Genomic DNA, 21,200 nt, shown 5'->3' on the forward strand with positions numbered 1-21,200 from the left:
TGAGGAGGACTTCTTTGGGTGGTTCTCTCTCTTCTGCCAATTTTTCTATGCCGCTGCCTAGGGCTGCTTTCCAGGTATTTTTGAGGTTTGCAGGAGTGGGGTTCATATTCCTGCTGTAGAGGTCTGGGCTGAGATTTATAGAACCAGAAATCATTTATTTCCTATGTCTCATTTATACAAAAATGGGGTTTTCCGTAATAGCTTTTATAGTTTTGCATTAATTAATCACAAGACAAAACTGACCTTTCTTACAAATGACAGTTTTTGCTGTTTTCCTCTTTTGTGGTCTTAGGCAAATATTTTTCTATCATATTATCTGTACTCTTGTTGTGGTAAACTTGAAGGGATGTGTATGGGTGTAAATATATCCAGAGTATGGCTATAGCTGGGAGTGGGCACGCATGTCCAGCATGAGACCAGAGACTCAGACAGATTTTCCCAGTCTTATCTTACTGATTCAGGAGATAATTGGAATGCTGCTATGGGAATATGGACATCATAGAGATTGGAACTTTTTCCCCCCAGGGAAAACTGTGTTTCGAAATAGTTGTTAAAAGGTTAAGTCTCTCTAATGCAAGCACCCTAAGTGAGAAAACAGAGATGTCTGTGGGAGTTCTGATGCAAGGCTGTCACCTTGTGACACAACACAATGGCTTCACTTGTCTTCACTGGTCTCAAGAACATGCCTTCAGAAGAACTTTCCCTTGAATTTTACAATTTTCCCAGTTGTCCTTGGGTAGCAGCTACTCGTTTGTGTGCTAGAGAGCGCTGGTCTCCCTTTGGTAGTGTCTCTGACTGTGCTTGCACATAGTGCTTATTTTGGTGCTCTGGCTTGTTAAGGTTTCAGTGTCTTAAGAAAAATAAAAAATCCCAAAAAACCAATTTGCACACATTTTACTAGAAAAACGACCCTGGTCGTCTTTTAGAAGACCAGGGTTGTTTTTCTAGTAAAATGCGTGCAAAATGAGGTTTCATTCGTGTAGTTGCTGAAAGCTGGGCAGCTGGGAAAATGTTCTCATAAGAAATCACATCATGCTGTCAACCAAACGTAATACTTGATGTCAAGGACAATATGCTTAATACCAATAGTAAAAGATACTGAGAATAAAAAACTGACCTCTAATAAAAGTTAAATGGAAGGAGGAAAAGGAAGAAATCACGGTCTGGGAAAAGAGGCTATTATCAAACCGATAGACTTATGAATGTGTATAAATGAAATAAAATGTTCTTGTTATTAGTTTATAGTTTGAGAAAAGTTGGAAAGATGAACTTTTGCGAATTCCAGATGTACTGGTACTCTAGCTGTAAGGTAGCACAGGTCTGCTGAGCTCTCTTTCTTTCAGCATTTTGCCTTTTTTCTTGATGAATTTGTTTTGCTGTTCCTCATTGTTCTTGCTTCTTTCATTTCTCAGCTTGTACTCTTTCTGATGTCCATCAGTTTATGGATTCTGTTCCCTTTTCCTCTCAAGGGTTGCACAGTGATTTCTGTGGGTTAATCACAATCTTAACAGGATATATCTGGACACACAGAGATAAATTATGAAGCAGTCCAGCTCAAACTGTTCAGCAAGTTCTTACCATGTGCTTTTAATAATAGAAATATTTCTATGTTTGGTTGTTTGATTGTGGAAAACAAACGGAGCCATGTTCATGTAGTCACCTAAAATAGTTTTGGCAGAGGTTGTATCTTGTGAAGTGGACTGAGTCACCCTACTCATGTAAATACTAGTTTACTCTGGTGTTTGGTGTAGAGCACTGAAAATGGAATTGAGTTTCCTCTGAGCTGTTGAGAGGCATTTAATCCCTTTGCATCTGTTCTACTTTTGAAAGCAAAAAGGGGGTAACTGTCTTCCCTCTCAAGGGTACGAATGTATGCTAGAGTTGCTCGCTAACAAATTGAGAAATAAACATGCTGATGTTCTTTCTACCTTTGTACAAGTAACTTCATGCTGTCTGTGTTGGCTTAACAGGCTGTGAAATCAGCAGTGCAGACCATTACTGTAGGAGGAGTGAGTACATCTCAATTTAAGACAATTATTCCCTTGGCAACTGCACCCAATGTTCAGCAGATTCAGGTACCTGGAAGCAAGTTCCATTATGTCAGACTCGTTACTGCCACAACAGCCAGTAGTTCAACCCAATCTGCCAGTCAAAATCCCAGTACGAATACTCAGCCTCTGCAACAGGGTAAGTGCTGGTGGTAACATATTGTCTGAAGCCTCTGTTGGGTTTTTCTTTCATGTTTGTTCTGTAATGATTAAAATGAATATGTAACAGAGATCTGTGAAGACTGCCAGATGAACTTGGTTTTGTGGTAAGAGCTTCCATAAATTCCATATTCTGCTGCTACCTCTGGTTTGTATGTGGAAGTGCTCCTTTGTGTCAAATTGCTCTGTAGTTGGGCCTGATCCTGGGAGCATTTTAGGTTGCTTTTCCCTGGTTTACTGGATTTGTAGATGGTCCATGGCCTCTCCCATCTCCTCCATATGAAGAGCGTGAAGGCAGGACAGCCCACAAGCATATTGCCAAAACTCCTGTAGCATGAAGATCCTTCCACGTAAATTGCTTTAGAAGTGCCAGATGTTTTCGCTGGTTTCTGTCCATGCTTTCCAGAGTGGTGATGGAATAAAAGATTTCAAAGGGAAAAGGGATGTAAGGGAAATCCAGTGTCCAGAGGAGGTCTGCACCCTGGCTGGTTTTTTAAGCCATTGCTGTGAAACGTGTGCGCACACTCTTGGGCCAGATACCTGTTTACAAAGGGGTTGTCTAGACCCAAGTGCTGCATGCCATGAGTTACAGTGTTAAGTACCTCTGTGTTATGCACATGTGAAAGTCTGAAGGGCTGAGCTGTGGACTTGGCGTGACTAACACACATTCATACGATGTTTCTTGACACCAGCGAAGCCTGTGGTGGTGAACGCGACCCCAGTGCGTATGTCAGTTCCCATAGTACCAGCACAGACCGTGAAACAGGTGAGTTCAGTTTAAGTCATGTAATATTCCCGACCCGTTTTGGCTGGACAGAAAAAAAGTCTGCTTCCACCTCTGTAAAGAAATGTTCTACTAATAAAAATGTGTTCTGAATGACTGAAACACTGATTTCATGAAGAGCTCTTCTCTTTCCAGGTGGTGCCCAAACCGATCAACTCAACTTCTCAAATAGTCACTACTAGTCAGCCCCAACAAAGGCTTATCATGCCAGCCACTCCACTGCCACAGATCCAGCCCAACCTCACCAACCTCCCCCCGGGCACTGTGCTGGCACCAGCCCCTGGCACAGGAAATGTTGGCTATGCAGTCCTTCCAGCTCAGTATGTCACACAGGTATGGCCTTTCCCAGAGATGGTTAAGCAAATGCTGTTCTTGTGGAACATTCTGCCTTTCTCTTAAAGGTTCCTGCTCTGTGACTGTCACCTTATACTGAAGTTTTTTTTAGGGACCCTTGGCAGAACGATGATGGCACTTTAATTGCAATCATAGTTGCAATTAAAGCTTTGTTTTCTCAACAGGAGTTTTTATGAGCATAATAGCACAGCATTTCTATAAGCAGAATCAATGTAGTACAATTTTGAGTAGCGTAGTGCGGAATTTGTAATGCCAGCTTACTCGAATCACCTAGATCTCAACTTGGAGTTTCTAATCACCTAGACCTTCTGCATATTGGGTCACATCATGATACACAGTTTGCTTCATCACTTTAACGATCATAACCTAGACTTGAAAATCATCTGAAAGAGTACAAGTCACTTGGTCCTTTGGAGGAAGCAGATGTCAGTAGAGGTGACCCTGGCCACTGGCAGTCACAGGGCTCAGTGTCCAGCAGCAGTTCCAGTCCAGGTTCATCACCTAGGACTTGGAACAGTTCGATTTCATAACTGCTCTGTGTGCTGTTACACTTCCCCGTTCCCTGAGAGTCACCACCACCTGGTTGTCTGGGTGCCTGAAACCTCCATGGCCAGTAAAGAACAGAGTAATTGGCCTGGTGCCCAGGAATCCTGAGACCTGTAGTGAGGGGAAGAAGAAGACCTATGGGTTTGTCTACTTGGTTCACAGGACCTTCAGGGCCTGATGATGAGGAGAAAGGGAGCATAGATGTGACCTGCTTGCTCACAGAGTATGGCTGTCTTCATTATAAAATGGTGTTAGTTAATGCTAAGCACATTGCCAGGGGTCAGAAGCAGCTGCTACCAGTCACCCCAACTGAGGCCTAGGGATTATTATTTTGCTTTTTGCCAAGATCTGACCAACCTTTGGGATGAAAAAGAGAGTAAATGAAATGTTCTGCTGAAGTTCGTAGAAACAAAGGCTCTGATAGCTCCTGGCATTACTGGTACCAGGCTGGTTTCCAGTTGCCTTTTGGTTTTGTCACATTTGCAGTTTGACCCTGAAGATTGTTTCTGTGTCCTTCCAGTCTTGTTCTGCAAATTTTACTTCAAACTAGCATCTGTTGGACCTTTCCTCTGAGGTTTTTGTTCTAGTCACAACCTGTCCCTGTTTGCCTGGCCCCAGTAGTTCTATATCTTGCTGTGTGCCAATATGTCCCCAGAACCTGTCCCAACAGGAGCAAACAGCTGCTTGTAGGTAATGCTAAAGAAGGTGGCCCAGATCAGGGTTGTTTGGCAGGTTCCTGTGAGATTTTGGGGTTTTTTAATGTGAAAAATGAATGGTGGGTTCAGGTATGCAGAGGAGTTGGAATGCAAACCATTTTGCTTACTTTCATAGTAAGTGGCTTGTATATAAAGAAAGCTATTAATTTGTGCAGGAAGTGATTCTGCTCTGTCGGGGGAAAATGAACATGTTTTCAGGAGCAGGAACTATTTGTGGTCTGAACATTTCTGTGTGTTATCCCTGTCATCTGTATGGATCTAGACACTGTTATAGACAACAAAAAAATATAATCTAAAATAGTATTTTTATGCTAAGTATGGAGGCAGGAAGTTGCCACCTGGTCCAAGTTCTGTAAGTGTCTAAAAGTGTTCTTAGAAGCAAGTTATTTTTATAGGAATATCTGGAAAGCTAATTTAAAAACTAGCAACACATCTTCTTGTGTACAATTCCTTTCATGTCAGGCATTAACCTTTTTGTTTCGTTAGCTACAACAGTCATCCTATGTATCCATAGCGAGCAACACTGGCTTCACGGGGACATCCAGTGTCCAGTCCCAAGCGCGGCTGCCATTTAACGGGTAAGAGTTTGGAAAAAAAAATCCCAAAATCTGTAGAATAAGCTGCTTGAATAAGCATGAAGTCTTGGAGTTTGGTCTGGGGAATTCTCCAAGACACTCAAATATACTGTGGTGTGGTTATTACCACTGACTGAAGGGCGTGGATCTCTGACATTTGAGCCAGTCTCTTGACCAAAGCTGTGTTTCCCTTTCTGTTTTTTGAACTCCCGTAGCAGGAAGTTGACCTGAAAGCGCTCTGTTGCTTGTTTTTTTTATTTGAAGCAGCAGCTGTGAGCTACAGGCCTCAGTATTTCTCAACATTGCTGCAAAGAGGTTCTGGACAACACATAAGCTAGATGCTTAAGACATGCAGAAATTCAGGCAAACAGTAAAATGGATCCTTAAAGGAGGCTTTGGGTTTTTTCAGTCATGCATTTTTCCTTTAAGGATGAAAATAACAGCTAACATATATTATTTCCCCTTTGCCAATCCAGAAGGCTTAGCTGTTCTGCACAGTCCTTTTGTGTTACTGTTTGCTGGAAATTGTGAACATGAAGGTGCTTTTTTGCAGCAGCAGCCTCAACTGATGCAAACTAATCCCAAATCCAGATGCAGCTATTCAAATGAATGGGTTTGATTTAATCTCCCTGGTATTACTTGCAGAAATTGCTGGATAGGGATGGAGCAAATCTCATCAGAAGCGATTAGTGTCACAAAATCCATGTTTTAGGAGCAGTAAAAGACTGTGTCTGCTATAAAATTCATCTGAAAACTGAATACCATGGTTTGGCTTGCTTTCCCATTATTCCAGAGGGGGAATTTCTTGTTTTCTGGGATTTTTTAAATTCCAAGTGGAGCAAAAGAAAGGGCACAATCATGTTGTTTGAATTTTGGTTGGATCTGACCCCACTGCACTTGAAGGGATTCTGGGAAGGTTTCCCTGACTCCAGTTTTTTTTTAGTTATGCTTCCTCTAGCTTTAAAGCCTAATTTCTACTTCAGGCATGCATCCAAATTTGCAGCAAATAATCCATCTCTTTCTGGACTGGAAATGCACTATTTATAATAGTTACTTAAACACAGTCAGCCAAAAAGCTAATGCAAAGTTATAAAGAATATAAAGGAACATAAAGGATTATAAGGAGTGTAAAGATTTTTTTGAAGTTTTTATTATAAATAAAAAATAAACTGATAAAAACTGTGTGTATATAAACGCTCTCTCCCCCCCACAGAATAATTTCTTCTGAGTCTGCAAACCGCCCCAGGAAGCCTTGCAATTGTACAAAGTCTCTGTGTTTGAAATTGTAAGTACAGCTTGGTACAGTTTTTGTCTTTCAAGCCTTACTTTTAACATCACAAATGTTCACCGAGTATCAGAATGTAAAGGTTTTAAGTATGTCAGAAATTTTATGTCTAGATGCTGATATAAGATGGATATTGGTGAAGATGTTGCAGAGCCTGTGTAATTTTGCAACTCCTGTGAGCTATATGGACCATAACATTTAAAAATGTCTAATTTTGCATCATGTACCTTATTGCATGATGGAGCCAATTGCACTCAGCAGCTCTGGTTGCCTTGTTGGTACCATGAGTAAAATGGTATGTCATGGTATCATTTGTGGGCATTTACTTTGGTGAAGTGCATCAGTAATACTGTGCTGGATCAAATACTTCCAAAAAATTAGGCTGCGTGTATTTTATTAAAGGATTGAATAGACAAGTGATTCTTCACTGTTAGGTCTGCCTCTTGCTTATCCATGAGATATTTTGCTTTTCCATTCCATGTATTTGTAAAAATTGGACACAAAAACGTTCAGAGCTGAGGAGAGTTTCTTCACCTTGAGGCAAAGTCAAATTACTGACATTTTTGGGAGAGGAATGGGAGGATACACTGAAATTAATCAGTGGTTCCCTGAATCCTAGACAATGAAGAGGAAATCAGGAGTGTGGTACTTGAAGGGGAAGTGATGCAATGGCATCTGAACCCAAGTATGTTTAAACTCTTAAGCTTGGATATCTTCTTGTGTAGTGCACCCCTCTCTATGGGGAGGTGTGCCCTGTCTTTCCCAGTCTCAGACTTGTCTGTTGCATAGCAGGAAGATGTGTATCTGCTTTTCAGACATTTTACATGCATGATTGACCTCACAGTGCCCAATGTTAGACCTGTAGGGGTTCAGGTTCAGCTTTTGGTGCCTGAATGCGCCCTAGAAATTCTGGGAGCATCACTGGGAATACTTCAGACCTTCAGAATGCTGTGTTAGGAAACAAACTGTTCTTGTAAATCACTGATGTTATGTATTCTGGGCATTGATGCAGAACAAATGGTTAATTCACTCTGGCACAGGTGCTTTCTCACTAGTAAAACCTCTTTTCTGTCTGGAGGAGAACTTATTTTTTCCGAAAATTCTACTAAGAAGTCAACTCAGTTATTTGCTCATTTATGTTCTGCATTGATGCTGGCACTGGTATTTTTTTGGAAACCAGGACTATTCTACCACTGAATTTTTAAAAAGAAAGGAGAGCTATCACAGGTTGTAAAAGCTTTTGACTTAGTTTGTCCCTGGGACCATTCAAGACCATGCTAAAAATCTCCAAAATCCAGTTCAACCTGATGAAGGCTTGCAGTGGGCTCCAGGGCAATGCTAATCTAGTTTATGGTAGTGCAAGGCTGGGCAAGCCACAGAAAGCCAGTTTAGCAATAGGTTTAGGCTCCAAAAACTGACCCCCAGCAGGATTTGAAAAACAAGTGAAGAGGATCAGCAGTTTTTAGCTATTAGCTGGAGGTGGTCCTGGAAGCCTTGAAACATGTCAGAGTTTGTGGCCTAAAGCCACGTTTGAGCTGGGGATGAATGTGGTATTTCCACGTATCAGATCTGTGAGTCTGTGCGCTGGTGAGATGTGGTTTCTGATGGGAGGCACCAGAGGTACATGAGAGGTGTGGCAACGTGATTGGCTTTCCCTGTCCATATTTTGCTGCTTTTTGTTCATATATTTGTCCTTTATTAAAATCAGCTTTATCCTCATTCAGATCCTCCCCCTGATTACCTGTGCTTCAAAGCCTCCAAGATGTACCAACTGTTATTCCCTTTCTATTCTTCCATCCCAGCTTAAGGGCAAAACTAACAAAAAAAAAGGTCCTTGCTATGTTAGTTTGCCTATTAACTGTGACTCCAATTGCTTGTCTTTTGTTTTGACTGTATGAGGGCTCCTGAGGGCTGACTTGGACTGACTGGCTCAGGAGCTGGCTGTGAGGTGGCTGTAGCAGACTGGGCCTCAAGAGTCACTCTTGGAAAAAGTCTCATTAGCTTCTCTTGCTGCTTGGGGGACCTGTGCTATGTGATGAGCTCAGGTGGACACCCTTGAGCTCCACCTGTGTCTTTAGACAGCAGCTAGACTTGCACTAGAGGATTTTGGCTCTGCAGCGAGGCTGGTACCACTTGTATGTGTGGAGTTGAGCGTGGGGTGACCCTTACCCACATTGGTGCCAGAGTAGGAACTTCTGCTACTGCAGTGTGTGAGTCAGTGCTCACACACAATGTAATGCTCAGTTTTTACAAATGCCTTCTGCATCTTCTGTTTCAGGTATTGTGACTGTTTTGCTAACGGTGAATTCTGCAATAACTGCAACTGTACAAATTGTTATAACAACCTGGACCATGAAAACGATAGGCAAAAAGCAATAAAGGTGAGGGGCCTCTTCCCCTGCCCCCGGGATCAAAGTAATTCAGCTTCCTTTTCCTGAAGCTCCAGAGCGGGGCAGAGTGGGTGTATAATGCCCTGATCTCCTCCCACATGTGCAAGGCTTAAGTTCTTTTATTGCACCTCTAAATTCTGCTCCCTGCATGCAATGACTGACCCTTTGGGTCTGCATTAACAGGCCTGCCTCGACAGAAACCCTGAAGCCTTCAAGCCCAAAATAGGGAAAGGAAAGGAAGGAGAATCGGATCGGAGGCACAGCAAAGGGTGTAACTGTAAACGCTCGGGATGTCTCAAAAACTACTGCGAGTGTTATGAGGTACGAAGCATTATCTCCTTTGAAAAATAGTAGCTTTTTCCCTTTAGTGTAGTGGCTTCTCTTATTTTCTTTGTCTCTTCCTTGTATTGCTGTATTGTTTTCTCTTCCGTTTGTTTCCGTTCTTATAACGTTACCTCTTCTCCCAGCAGTTTGCACATAGAAAGACATGTACATGGAAAAGTTGGTCGCTACTGTTCTGTAATTTTAATTTTAAACAATTTAGCAACTTTGAACTTAGGCTTGGATTTGTTCTTTATTGAATAGCACCATTTCCATAAAGAAATCTACTGCATCAAGTCCCTAGGAGGAGTTGAAGCAGCATCCCACAGATGCTGTGGGATAGAATGTGTCTGTGGAATTCAAAAGCAAAAGTTGTTGTTACTTCATCTGCTAACTGATCAGTCTGTGGATGTAGAGACAGTGTAGACTGACCTTTCTCAAAACTCAGCTGTCTAAATTCCACTGGAAGCTCGATGTTAATGAAGAAAGGGATGAGTGGGAAACCACTCATATACATTCTGTGCTCTATGATTCTATGATTCTATGATTCAATTCAAGTGTACATTCTGGGAAGACATCTCAACTTGAGGTAAGAATTTAGAGAGGAGATTATTACTTGGGAGTTTGTCTAGTGGTTAACTGATAAGAGATGAAAATAAGATCTCCTTTTTGTTGTGGTTTCTCATAAGGGGAGTCAAACTTGCAACAAGTTTCTTATGTTTTGTTTGTTTCTTTCAGGCAAAAATCATGTGTTCTTCCATATGCAAATGCATTGGCTGTAAAAATTTTGAAGAAAGCCCGGAGCGAAAGACATTGATGCATTTAGCAGATGCTGCAGAGGTCAGGGTCCAGCAGCAGACTGCTGCAAAGACCAAGTTATCTTCCCAGATCTCAGACTTGCTGACAAGGCCAACACCAGCACTCAGCAGTGGTGGTGGGAAGTAAGTTGATGCTGCACCCTCTTTGAGTTGTTTCTAACGCAGGTTTTGATGTGTGTCACAGGTATGTCCCTGTCATCTCTGAGCCTTGTCTGTGTAAGCTGCAGAGGTGGGAGCAGTCAGGTGAATGGAACATTTTGTTCCTGTAACAGGAACACCCACCTGTGTGGGCTCGATGTTTTCGACAGTTTTCTTTTTGCCAAAACAACCTTGTGTAAACAATATTCCTTTCCCGTAACAACAGGTATTGTTTGCTATTTCTGTTACTTAGCCAATGGGAGAGGTGTCAGTCCTGTGGACCAATAATGTGCCTTTTAGCGCAGCATGTTGTAGAAAAGCTGAATAAAACTGTAAATAAAGCCTTCTGATTTCTACTGCCTTCTGACTGGAGTCAAGCATCTTTATTTCATGGCCTATCACGACGCACCAGTTCATTTGGCTGTTAACTGAGGCTTATTCACCATCCAAAGGCTCTTGGAAGCCATGGGACAGATGAAATTTCATCAGTCCTCAGACTAAAAAGTTGCCAGCCCTGGAGTTAGGCGCTTTGCGTGTTTTTGCAGACACCAAGTGGATGTTTCTTTGTTTCAGGCTGCCCTTTACGTTTGTCACCAAGGAGGTGGCCGATGCAACCTGTGAATGCCTCCTGGCACAGGCCGAGCAAGCGGAGAAGACGGGCAAGTCCAAAGCTGCAGCAGAGCGCATGATCCTGGAGGAGTTTGGCCGCTGTCTGATGAGGGTTATCAGCTCTGCAGGGAAGTCCAAAGGTGACCCTTGTGCCATGAACTGCTGACTCATGCACATGAGCCACAATGAAGCGGACTGAACAGAACACTTAAGGCACAGGGACACTTTGGTTTAGCATAAAGGATTTAATAATATTTGTTAATTTGGTGCTTGTTGTAAATTAACCCATGTAAGATTGAAACGAGAAATTCTTTTATAACAAGATGTAGAGCCTTTTAAATCTTAGCTAAATCCTCTTCTACGTAAGACAATGCCTAAAGGTCAGTTCTTCTTCCCAATGTACAGCTTTTACCCTGGGTTTCTTAAAAATTAGATGTGTTCTCCCCTTTCCCCCAGAATAATTGTCTGAAGGGCATATATAAATTATTATAATATATATTATTTACAGTGTATGGATTTGCATCACTGTGCATACAGGAAGACACAGGTGATGTCAACAGCCAGGTCATGCTTTTGCTGACAGGCCTGCAATATGGAGGCACCAGTGTATCCAAGATAATTCTGAAAGGAAGTATGTAGAAATAAGCATCTAAATGGAAGGTAGTACTTGTATTTAGGAGCTGACACAGCATGTCGCTTTAGTGCACGGAGCACTGTGAGATACATAGGCAATAATACAGAGGGGTTGCTTGCAGATTTAGCACTGAGCAAGTCATGGAGAATGTTCCTGGAGCAGGGCCCAAGGAGTATAAAGGCAAATGGCATCATGAGGAATTTTCGACAGGAATGGGGCAGAGTGCTCAGGTGTTTCTTAAGCTGGAACTTGAAGGCTAAGACAGTGGCCTGTCCTCTGAAGTGAGGAAGAGCAGCCACACCACAATGCCAGACTGTCTGCCCAGTGTGTAGCAGATGAATGCTGTTGTTTAGGTGAAGCTTGGTTTTTCAGAGGCCTGCAGCAGCCTAAAACCTCACTGGAAGTAGGGCTGTGCAGTCTGTCGTGTTTTCTAGGATCAAACTGTAACCCTGGGAAAGTGTTGAGGCCTCAGAAGCTGAAGTCATGGGAGATGACAATCTGCATCTGAATCAACTTGCAAATGCAGGTAGGGATCATGTTCAGCCTGGCTGTGGTCGTTCAGGATGCTGCTTCTCTCCATGCTGGCAATTTACTTGGCATAAGGGCTCTTTCAGTGTTGTTTGGAATAATTGTGAGAGCTGTGATGACAGAAAGTACTAGCACAGAATCAGGATTGCTACAAAAACAGACACAGATCCTTTTACACTAAATGGGGAGCTATCAACTATTGCTGGGTATAGAATAAGGCAGGGGATTTTTTTCAGTATTTGTTACAGGCAATCTCAGATCACATTTTTGATAGTGGAACATATTTGCAGAATTAACCTGGTGGGTTACTTACCTGTCATGAACATCCATTAACCATGTTTAATCACAGGCATTGTCTCACTGCGGCTTGAACTAGCTATGTTTTTTCCAAAAGGGATTTTGTATTCCTTCTATAAAACTGTAAATACAGAGAAATGTGGGGTCAGGCTGGGGAGAGGTAGGGGCTAGGCACACCAGCAGCAGAGATATGTGCCTGTGCGTGTGAAGGCAATAGGGTGCGAGAATGCTTCACCTCCCAGCCCTGTGCACAGAGCAGAAGGCCCTTGACCCTTCTCTGGTGCCTCCTTGAAACGCCTGGGAGGCAGGCAGCAGCAGTGGTGGGCTCACAGACCAGGTCTGAGCTGCCAGTGACTGTCTGAAAGGCTCTGTCTGCCAAGGACATCTCCCTGAGCATAAATAGCCATGTTTGTGCAAATCTCTGAAAAGGGAATCCACCTCTCTTGTAAGTAAATGCCACATTTTTTCACGATCAGGACTTGGATTTACTAAAAAAAATCAGTGCAGTAACTTTACCTGTAGATAGTGCAGATATTCCGTTCCCTTCTAGTGACCTAATATAGTCTGTCCAGTAAGATTTGTATAAATGTAAATTAGTGTAAGTGAATAAAGTAATACCTACTTAGGTTATTTTTCAAACAGATTGCAATATGCCTTTTGTTTAGACTTCAATCTGTGTTAATTTTGTATATATTCAGTGTCTTACTCTAAATTGCACCTTTTGTGATGTGTATTTATATACAGTGTGCAAAAGCACTTGTGAAATTTAGATTACAGTTGTAATTATGTATGATGGCATTGCTGGAGAATATTTTGCTTGTAAAGACTTTGAAGGTGCAATCAAATGCTCTTAGTTCTTCTATTTTGTTTTGAACAAGCTTTCTCAAATATTAAGCTTGGATTCCTCTCTCCCTTCTCCCTGGTGTAGAGTGTATTAATTGGTTTTTGTACTTCCTTAGCCATTTGCATCAAACTGCTGGACAAGATTAACAGTCAAGTTCATCCAGTTACATAAAAAATAATTGGGAATGGGGCAAGGGTTCATTTTATAGTTCTGTTTACATCCAAAAGTAGAAAATTAAATTTATATTTACAAGACCTATTCAAAGAATACACTTTTCTATATTGTACAAATAAAACAGTCAGATAAATCACAAAAAATAAACATTTATACTATTCTGTACATACGATTATTTTTGCACTCCTTTGCTTCCACACTGACAAATATACACAGAAGGTTTGTCACTGAAATATCAAAATAAATTGTTAACACATCTGTCACTGGGATTTCAGCAGTATTTTGCCAGTCCCAAAAATCACATCTAGAGGGGAGGGAATAGTTTCCTACAGAGTCTCTTGTAGCTGGAATGGCTCCATGACAGTGATGGCTTCAACATGTTTTTTTTGCATAGGTATTTGAACTGGGGTGGGGGGGAAAAAGCCCTGAGCTTCTGGTTTGTTCCTCCCAGCAGTGATTGTATGAATTTCTGTGGTGCTGCTGCTCTCAAAGCTGAGTTTGAGGGATTGAGTGCAGCAGAACTAAGGGAAGAAGGAAAAACCCAAATCACCCAGGGACAGTTTTGTCAAGTCACTGGTAGGGAGAAAGGTACCTTTAATGTTATTACTGCCCTAGGATGTGGCAGATCACCATTTTTCATCCCAGCTTTATCATGGATCTTGAAAGTGACTGAACACCAAGTTTTGTGGGAATTAGTTGTTTTCCATCTCTATGGATGCAACTCCCATTCTGCATGGCAAAGGGAAACCCCTTAGCAGCAGTTCTGCCAAACTTCACTATTCCAGGCAAAGCACTGGAGGCAGCTTCCTTGCCATGGAAATGAACTAACTGAAGAATCCTGTCCTACTTGGTGCCATCAGAGCTGTGGCTCAAGTGATCGGTAGAAACATTGAAAAGAGGGTGCCTTGTGCCCTGGGTTGCAGGCCAGCCCTGGGAGGATGGGGCCATGAAATGGGAACTGAAATGCTTGCCCTGCTGCAGCAGCCCTGTGTATTCCTGCCTCTGGAGAAGGGTATTGGTGTTCCTGGATGCCACTGGACACAATGATCTGGTGACAGGCTCAGCACTGCTCCAGAGGATCCAGACTTGACCAGCATCTTTAGCTGTTCAGTGACACATGTTGGAAAGGAGATTAGAGCTTGTGTACAGTTTGAGTGCCACTTTCTTTTCACATCTTCATTTTCCTATTTAAGTAGAAGCTCTGCAAGCTTTCTTGCCCCCAGCTTTTATAAAGCACATCTTTTTGGTGAAATGAAAGTGCTAGTGTATGTGATTCCCCTGCAACCCCATCAACTATCAGTTTTCTTCCGGCATTTGCAGCACTAAAGCCGCCCAGCACTTCCAGGGATACTGCAGTCTCCTATCTCTGCCCCAGGCACCTTGAGCAAGCATTGCTCATTCTGACCTCCTGTGCAAGTTTCGTGAAATACGTGGCTGCTTTTCAGGATTGCTAGAAGGAACAGGGGATCAGATAAACTTCCTTGCTTTGCTCAGTTAAACTCTGGTTAGGGGGTTTGCAGTAGCCTGAAACATCACTGTTTATCAACACTAGTTTTGCCAGCAGTGTTTCCTCACGTGTGTTGCCTAGGTTTGTCCAGCTCTGAGCCTCAGCAAGGAACAGCCACCCTTGGAATCACAGAGTACTCAGGTAGACCATGTGGTGGTTTAGCTTGACTGACAGCTAACCAATGGTGATGGAAACAAATGCTTTCCCTTCAGTCTCTTCAGTTTGTGCCTTCTGCAAGGGTATTTCAAATTCAGCTGTTGGGCAGGGTTTGTTCTTACGTTTAAGTAACATCGCGTTATTTCCTTTACTAAGACTGTGTAGTGGTTGTTGATGCTCAGCTCTCTGTCAAATAAATGGTTTGTGAGGGTGGGAAAGAGGGGGCTTTCTCCCAGAAGCTCCTGGAAGACTTTCTGTTCTAGAGACAAGTGCCACAGCTCGGTGCTTTTGTTGGCACCTTCCACTTTGCCATATCGGCTTAGGACTTGTTCTGAAATGCTTGTTATGTGGTGCACACTGGCCGAGGGCAGACTGACACCACCTAACTTCTTTATGTAGAGCACTGACCTGTGTTTTAGCCCGCTCTCATCTGCCTCAAACAGAGAGGCAAGACAAGCCTCACATTGCAAGTCCAAGGCCAACTGCTCAGCCACCCAGCCGGCAGCGCAGGTGAGGCTCTGCGTGTACAGCGACAGATCTGTCAGCGCGTTGCTCAGGGCAGAGCTGGCCAAAAGGAGGCCTGCCCTGTAGGGGTACTCCGGGGCCAGAGTCCTCGCAGGAGCTGGGTGATACTGAGCACGAATGCTGCCCAGAGTCAGAGCTCTCCTCTGAGACAGGGACACGTCCCAGGGGCTGCCGTTGCCACTGCTGTGTGGTGAGCCGGGTGCCAGGCTGCAGCTGGCCAGCAGTTTCTGGTAAGCAGCCTGGAACACAGCGCAGGTGGGGCTGCCACTGGTGCCACAGGCTTGCTGCAGGGCCCTGAGAAACTGCTCCAGGGGGCCCAGGCTGAAGGCATGTGTGTGGAGGTGGTGGGAAGGAGTGCCTTCTGGACATGTACAGTTGGAGGAAAGCCACTTGAGGCTTTCAGCATTGAGCAAGAAGCTCAGAAATCCCAGTTTACGTTTGCTCTTAATAACGTATCTTCCCACAGAGTCTGTTAAGTTGACAAAGCAGCTCTTGGCCTCATCAAAGAGGTTGCTTATTTTGGTGTAATTTCCAGCTAGCAAAGGCTCCTTTCCACAGGGACCTCTGCCATAAAATACATCGCACAGAGAGCTCATCAGACGCACGAACTTGACTGTCCCACTGCAGTTCTGAAACGAGGCCAGGCCCAGCTTCTGGAGGTGCTCCAGTGCCTCAGCAACACCCTCGCTGAACAGCAGGGTAGCAAGGTTGACCTTCAGGTGGTAACTCCCTTTACTCCCAGCCCTGTCTGACTCAGGACTGCACAGCTTCGACACCCTCTGCTCCTGCAAAGCTGCCAGCTCCACCATGTGCTGCCACCACACGGTGTCACCAAGCCACTCTACCTTCTGGAAGCACTGCAGAGCATTCCTTATCAGCAGGAGGGCATGACAAACGTCAAAGAAGTATGTGATGCTGTGAGCAGAACCAGGTGGATGCTGGAAAGTGCACCGAATCCTTCTGGGATCTGTCCTGATCCCCAAAGCTCTGGCAGTCTCAGCACCATGAGCAGAGGCACCCGATGTCACAGCCAGGACCACGATCCCAACGTTGTTCAGCTTACTGATGGCCTGACGAAGGAGCTGAGCAAGGAAGCGGCCGGATGTGCTGTTCACCAAGAAATAGCCAAGGGGGGCTGTCCAAGGGCTCGAGATGCCCACTGCCATGAGGATTACCGCTTCCGACGCCAGCGGAGCTTCGTCGGCATCAAGGATGCCTGCTCCCAAGTCAACAAAGCCCGTCAGCCGCTTGGTCTGTGGGTCCCACTCCTGCTGCTTCTGCAGGGACACGTCCTGTACCAGCACGGCGCAGTAGCGGTAGGCCTCATCCCCTCTCTCCACCTGCTCCTGAAGCCGGAGAAAAATGTCACTGCTGAAGCCTGCAGCGGCCTCGTTATTAGACAGCCAGCTGGGGAAAAAAAGGGAGAATCAAAATTCCTTGATTAGAAAACGTGATTCTGGAAAAGTTAAAGCAACAGGCAGCACTTTTTACCACTTAAGACATGATCAGCCATGCCCAGAGCTGCAGAGCAGGCTGAGACGTGCAGGGCAAAGAAGGCAGCCCTGCTTTCCTTCATGCATTGTCTGAATCTTTTTTCCCACCCTAGTAGTGGGAAGCCAAGGAAAGTACTGACCGTGCACGGAAGTAACAAAGCTTCAGGACAGCTCTGTTACACCTATTTCTACACCAGCACCTGGAAATACATTCTGAATGAATGAAAGAATAAATAAAAACTTGCTTTGTCAGGCTGTAAGGATGAGGGAGGGGAAGAATCTTCCGTAGGTGATCATAGGCCTTAATATGGTAGAGATGGAGAAGACAAGCAAATTGCCTCATTTCTGGCGAGTAGTCTGCCATCTGCCTCCAGCTGTGCAACTCTCGAGGCAAATCTGCTTAAGAAATCACAAAAGGTCAACTTTAGCGAAACAAATAAATGGCTGGAAACAGGGATGCATGACACAAATGCACTGCAGAACACAAAGCAACATCGTGGCCTCTGGAACAAGTCAGTCCGGAAGTCTGGCGGGAAGAGCAGGGCTCAGCAACGATACCACTGTGCCTCACCTCCTCCTCGATAGGGGTTAAGCAAAGACATGAAACCGGGGCGAGGGAGTGCACTCTCCCTCACCAAGCGTCCCCAGCAGTACCTGAAAACTGCGCCTGCAGCAAACTCACGATTTCCTCAGAAAGTTGCCGCTTCTCCGCCAGCTCCCTGAGGATGCTCGGCACGGTCCTGCGCCGGGCCGCGGGGCCGCCTCTCCCGGCGGCGGGCGGCTGCTGCTGGTGCGGCGGGGCTTCCGGCGGCGGCTCGGCCGCCCGCTGTCCCTGCAGGCTGTAGTTGTGGTCCCCGGCGGGGGGACTGGGCAGCGGCTGCTTCAGCGCCCGCCCGGGGGTCCTGCTCCTCCCGCGGTCGGCGCCCGGCGGCTCCTGGCGGGGGAAGGAAAGGGGAGGTCACGGCACACGGCGGAGCCCCGCCGGGGGGAGCGGGGAGCGCGCCCGGTACCCGCCCGCACCGAGGGGAGGAAGCGGGAGGGCACGGCCCCCCGCCGCAGCTTCCGCCGCAGCCCGTAGCGCTCGAAGTCCCCTTCGGCGAAGTGTCGGGAGCAGAGGATGGCGCCGGGGCCGGGCCGCCACGCCCGGCGGCTCCGCGGGTCCGCGCGGTTCACGGCGCGGATCCACTCGCGGCGCTGCGCGGCGTCCACCGGGAACCTGCGGCAGAGGGAGAGGGCGGGATGAGGGGACGGCGGGACGAGGGCGCGGCGGGCGGCGGGGCCGGGCGCACTCACTGGTGGAAGGAGATGCCGCGCTCGCGGCTCCGCCCGGTGTCGCGCGCGGTGCAGCCCATCGCGGAGCAGCTCCGCGTCATGGCGGCCCCGCGCGCGCCGCCACCGCCGCCGCGCCCGCCGCCGCCCGCGCGCCACCGCGGGCCCGCCCGTTGGCCGCCGCCTCGCCATTGGCCGGCGGGCCCGCCGGACCGCGGCCCCATTGGGTGCGGCGGCGGGACCGGGAGCGGACCGAGCCAACCGGGAGCGGAGGCGGCGGCGGGCGCAGCCAGTGCCGAGGGGCGATCCTCAGCGCCAATGGGAGCCGCGCCTTCAATCCCTATTTATAGGGGGGCCGGCGGCGCCCGCCGTCTCTCCCGCCGAGCCGCGCCATGCGGCCCGCGCAGCGCCCGCCCCGCGCACGCCGTCTGCCCGCCGAGCGGCAGCGGAGCCTCGCAGCGGCGGGAGGCGGCAGCGGAACTGTGCCCTGGCTGCCGTGAGGAGGTGGGTCCGGGGCTGCCGCCCCGGCTGTGGAAGCCGGCTGAGCTCCCTCGGGCTGTTCCCCCGCCCTGGGGCGGCCCCTGTCCCGTGATGAGCCTCACTGCTGTTCACATCATGAGCACGCCATGATTACTGCCCTTGAGCTGAGGACAGGCGGCACCGCGGCCCCCGCGCTGCCGGCGCTGCGTCCCGGCTCCCCCCGGTCCCGCCGCCCCTAACCAGTCTCCCTTTTCCCCAGGGCCGATGGCTGTTCCCGCCCCGAGGGACACAGAGGACACGCGCGGAAGGAGGCGGCTGCACATCCCCACACACACCCTCCCACCACCACCACCACCACCACTCCCGTGGCTTCCCGCCGCTCCCCGTGCCGGGAAGGCGCGGCCCCGCCGCCGCCGCCCGGAAGCCGCGGGGCGCGCCCGGAAGGCGGTGGCGGCCGGGAGGCGGTGCCGGGGCTGCCACGTTGGAGCGGTCCGGGGACGGGTGAGCGCCGGGGACGCCGAGGTGAGGGTAGGGGAGGCGAAAGCCTCTGGTTTAGAGCTGTTTTCCTCCGGTTCCTGTCGGGAACGGGGCGAGGGTGGCCGTGCCGCTGGCCTGGCGGGGTGCACCTCGGGCGGGGGGAGCCCGAGGGGGCTGAAATGGGACCCAGGAATGAGCCCTGAGGGTGTTCGGCGGCAGGGTCTGGGGAGGGTCGTCCCGGGGCTGAGTTTGTTTCGTGGCTTAAGGCAGAAAAGCCGCTGTAGGGTGCTCGATGCCTTGGTGCTGTGAGAAGAGGGTTTTTTCACAGCTGTTGAGGCTTTGCCCACGTTTTCCCGTGTTATGTTCAGCACCCGTCAGTTTCCTCTACGTGTCAGTGTTATTCCTCCCCGCCCCCCCGGTGTCCTCTGGAGAGGATGGCTTGGTTGTCTGTCCGTGGGGTATCTTTAGGAAAGCAGTCCCTTTGGCTGCTCCTGCCAAGTCCTAATGCGGCTTCTGGATCCGTGGCGGTGCAGTCTCACCATGTACCGTTTAAGCATCACTTTTCTTGGTCTTACTTTTCAGCAAAATGAAGCTGAAGGAAATAGACCGTACTGCCATGCAGGCATGGAGCCCTGCCCAGCAGCACCCCATTTACCTGGCCACAGGTGAGTTTTTTGAGAAGCGTGTGCTAGCAGACCTCGGGCTGTGCGCAGTGGCTGCCATGAAGGGGCCGTTATTGAAAGTTGTAGGAGCTACTCTGTGTCCCGAGGGCTGGAGTGGGGTGTATGTTGTAGGGTTTTGAGTGGAGTTCTTACACCGTGCTGATAAAAACATGCTTTGCATTCTACGAGTAACAGCAAGCATCCTCCTCCTTTTGCCAGGGAAAGGTGACACTAATCCTAAGCACTAGTCACTTGTGGCTCCTTTGTAATTTGGAACCATGGGTAGGAGAGTTGTGTGGGACTACACCTAAGTAACAAAAACAGAAGCCTGACCCCATCTCAGGATCCTTTTTGAAAGGATGATGTTTTTGTTCCCCTTCTTGTGCTGCATTTGCAGTTACTGCTCTGTGTATCATGGCTTTCTCACTGCCAGACGTGCTTCCTCACAGGTACATCAGCTCAGCAGCTGGATGCAACCTTCAGTACAAGTGCTTCTCTAGAAATATTTGAGTTGGACTTATCAGACCCTTCACTGGATATGAAGAGCTGTGCCACGTTCTCCTCCTCGCACAGGTAGGCAGTGTTGTAAGAGAAAGGTACAGCGTGTGGAACCGTTACATGTGGTACATGTGGAAATGTCACTTTGTGTGGTTTGCCTGCACTTGTTGAGGAGAGAAGCAGAAGTTCAGCACTGAAAGGTGAAGTGTGTGCAATTGATATCGTGGGGCAGTGAGCTTGGACTCCAAGCAAGCAGCTCATGCTTTGGCATAAACAGAAAATTTTTGACTATGTGTGTGGACCCCTTATCTCAGGAAGCCTGCGGGATTCACAGGAGAACAGAAGAAAACTGTGAAAATGTGGTGGCAACTTTTCATGTTGCACCATCCTGTTTGTATTTAGGCATTTCAGGGGGACTCCTGTAACATAACTAACTTGGGTTATGTTGTGTGTGTTCCTGCAGCTGGGAAGCCAAATTCGTGGCTGCACAGCTCCACTTAGCTGTTAGTTCCTTACCATGTGCTTATCCAGACAAATGTTGTTAGCATCAGAGCATTGCAGCAGCGCTCCTCGTAGCAGTTCTCTGGCAGAGCTGAAACGGCCACAGTCCCTTTTTAAATGCCCTGCTCTGTGAGCTGAGCTGATGTCAACATGTCCTACTGACCTGCTCAGAGCAGGAGGCAGTGTTGGATCTTCGAGTTTCATTGTTCTACCTTGTTTCACCTGTGACTGAGATTCTTCAAGACTTGCCATTTGCTTATTGAATTTCTAGAAGCATTCCTTATACCCAGGGTGCAGTGCTCCTTGGAAGGTACCTCCCTTGACCAGCAACACAACAATTTGACTTTGCCCCAGAAAATGCATTGAAAAGGAGGTTGAGGGTTGTTTGTTTATTTGTTTTTAATTCAAGATT

General features: G+C 47.2%; 3 protein-coding genes across 15 annotated transcripts in view; 2 read left to right on the forward strand and 1 right to left on the reverse strand.

Annotated features, from left to right (window-relative positions):
- LIN54 (lin-54 DREAM MuvB core complex component) overlaps positions 1 to 13,178 on the forward strand; it is a 39,968-nt gene extending 26,790 nt beyond the window's left edge. For all 4 annotated transcript variants that reach the window (XM_066186592.1, XM_066186593.1, XM_066186594.1 and 1 more), the window contains 9 exons: positions 1,971 to 2,187; positions 2,900 to 2,973; positions 3,127 to 3,324; positions 5,094 to 5,185; positions 6,396 to 6,467; positions 8,746 to 8,848; positions 9,041 to 9,178; positions 9,917 to 10,119; positions 10,708 to 13,178. In XM_066186592.1, the coding sequence (XP_066042689.1) occupies positions 1,971 to 2,187; positions 2,900 to 2,973; positions 3,127 to 3,324; positions 5,094 to 5,185; positions 6,396 to 6,467; positions 8,746 to 8,848; positions 9,041 to 9,178; positions 9,917 to 10,119; positions 10,708 to 10,909 (1,299 nt within the window). In that variant the 3' untranslated portion in view covers positions 10,910 to 13,178. The remainder of the gene's footprint in view (positions 1 to 1,970; positions 2,188 to 2,899; positions 2,974 to 3,126; positions 3,325 to 5,093; positions 5,186 to 6,395; positions 6,468 to 8,745; positions 8,849 to 9,040; positions 9,179 to 9,916; positions 10,120 to 10,707) is intronic.
- Positions 13,179 to 13,617: 439 nt separating this feature from the next.
- Positions 13,618 to 17,583, reverse strand: THAP9 (THAP domain containing 9). Its single transcript, XM_066186596.1, has 3 exons — positions 17,556 to 17,583; positions 17,147 to 17,297; positions 13,618 to 16,815 (listed from the first exon to the last, which is right to left on the reverse strand). The coding sequence occupies exons 2-3, from the start codon at positions 17,263 to 17,265 to the stop codon at positions 14,886 to 14,888; spliced, it is 2,049 nt and encodes a 682-aa protein (XP_066042693.1). The 5' UTR covers positions 17,266 to 17,297; positions 17,556 to 17,583; the 3' UTR covers positions 13,618 to 14,885.
- A 1,034-nt stretch (positions 17,584 to 18,617) lies between these two features.
- SEC31A (SEC31 homolog A, COPII coat complex component) overlaps positions 18,618 to 21,200 on the forward strand; it is a 39,371-nt gene continuing 36,788 nt past the window's right edge. For 4 of the 10 annotated variants that reach the window (XM_066186600.1, XM_066186607.1, XM_066186601.1 and 1 more), the window contains exons 1-4: positions 18,619 to 18,674; positions 18,910 to 19,172; positions 19,710 to 19,792; positions 20,239 to 20,362. In XM_066186600.1, coding sequence (XP_066042697.1) covers positions 19,714 to 19,792; positions 20,239 to 20,362 — 203 coding nt within the window. In that variant the 5' untranslated portion in view covers positions 18,619 to 18,674; positions 18,910 to 19,172; positions 19,710 to 19,713. Of the gene's footprint in view, positions 18,675 to 18,909; positions 19,173 to 19,709; positions 19,793 to 20,238; positions 20,363 to 21,200 lie in introns of all 10 variants that reach the window. The other 6 variants (XM_066186598.1, XM_066186599.1, XM_066186602.1 and 3 more) reach the window with 2 other exon arrangements.

This window comes from Chamaea fasciata, unplaced genomic scaffold (genome assembly GCF_029207755.1).
Source record: "Chamaea fasciata isolate MVZ Bird 193981 ecotype frontalis unplaced genomic scaffold, bChaFas1.0.hap1 SCAF_6, whole genome shotgun sequence".
Taxonomy (NCBI): domain Eukaryota; kingdom Metazoa; phylum Chordata; class Aves; order Passeriformes; family Sylviidae; genus Chamaea; species Chamaea fasciata.

Coding starts and splice junctions, on each gene's coding strand:
- THAP9 (XM_066186596.1), bottom strand. CDS start 17,265: ATGGCAGACTACTCGCCAGAAATGAGGCAATTTGCTTGTCTTCTCCAT. Junction 16,816..17,146: donor CATCCTTACAGCCTGACAAA/GCAAGTTTTTAT, acceptor TTTTTTCCCCAG/CTGGCTGTCTAATAACGAGG.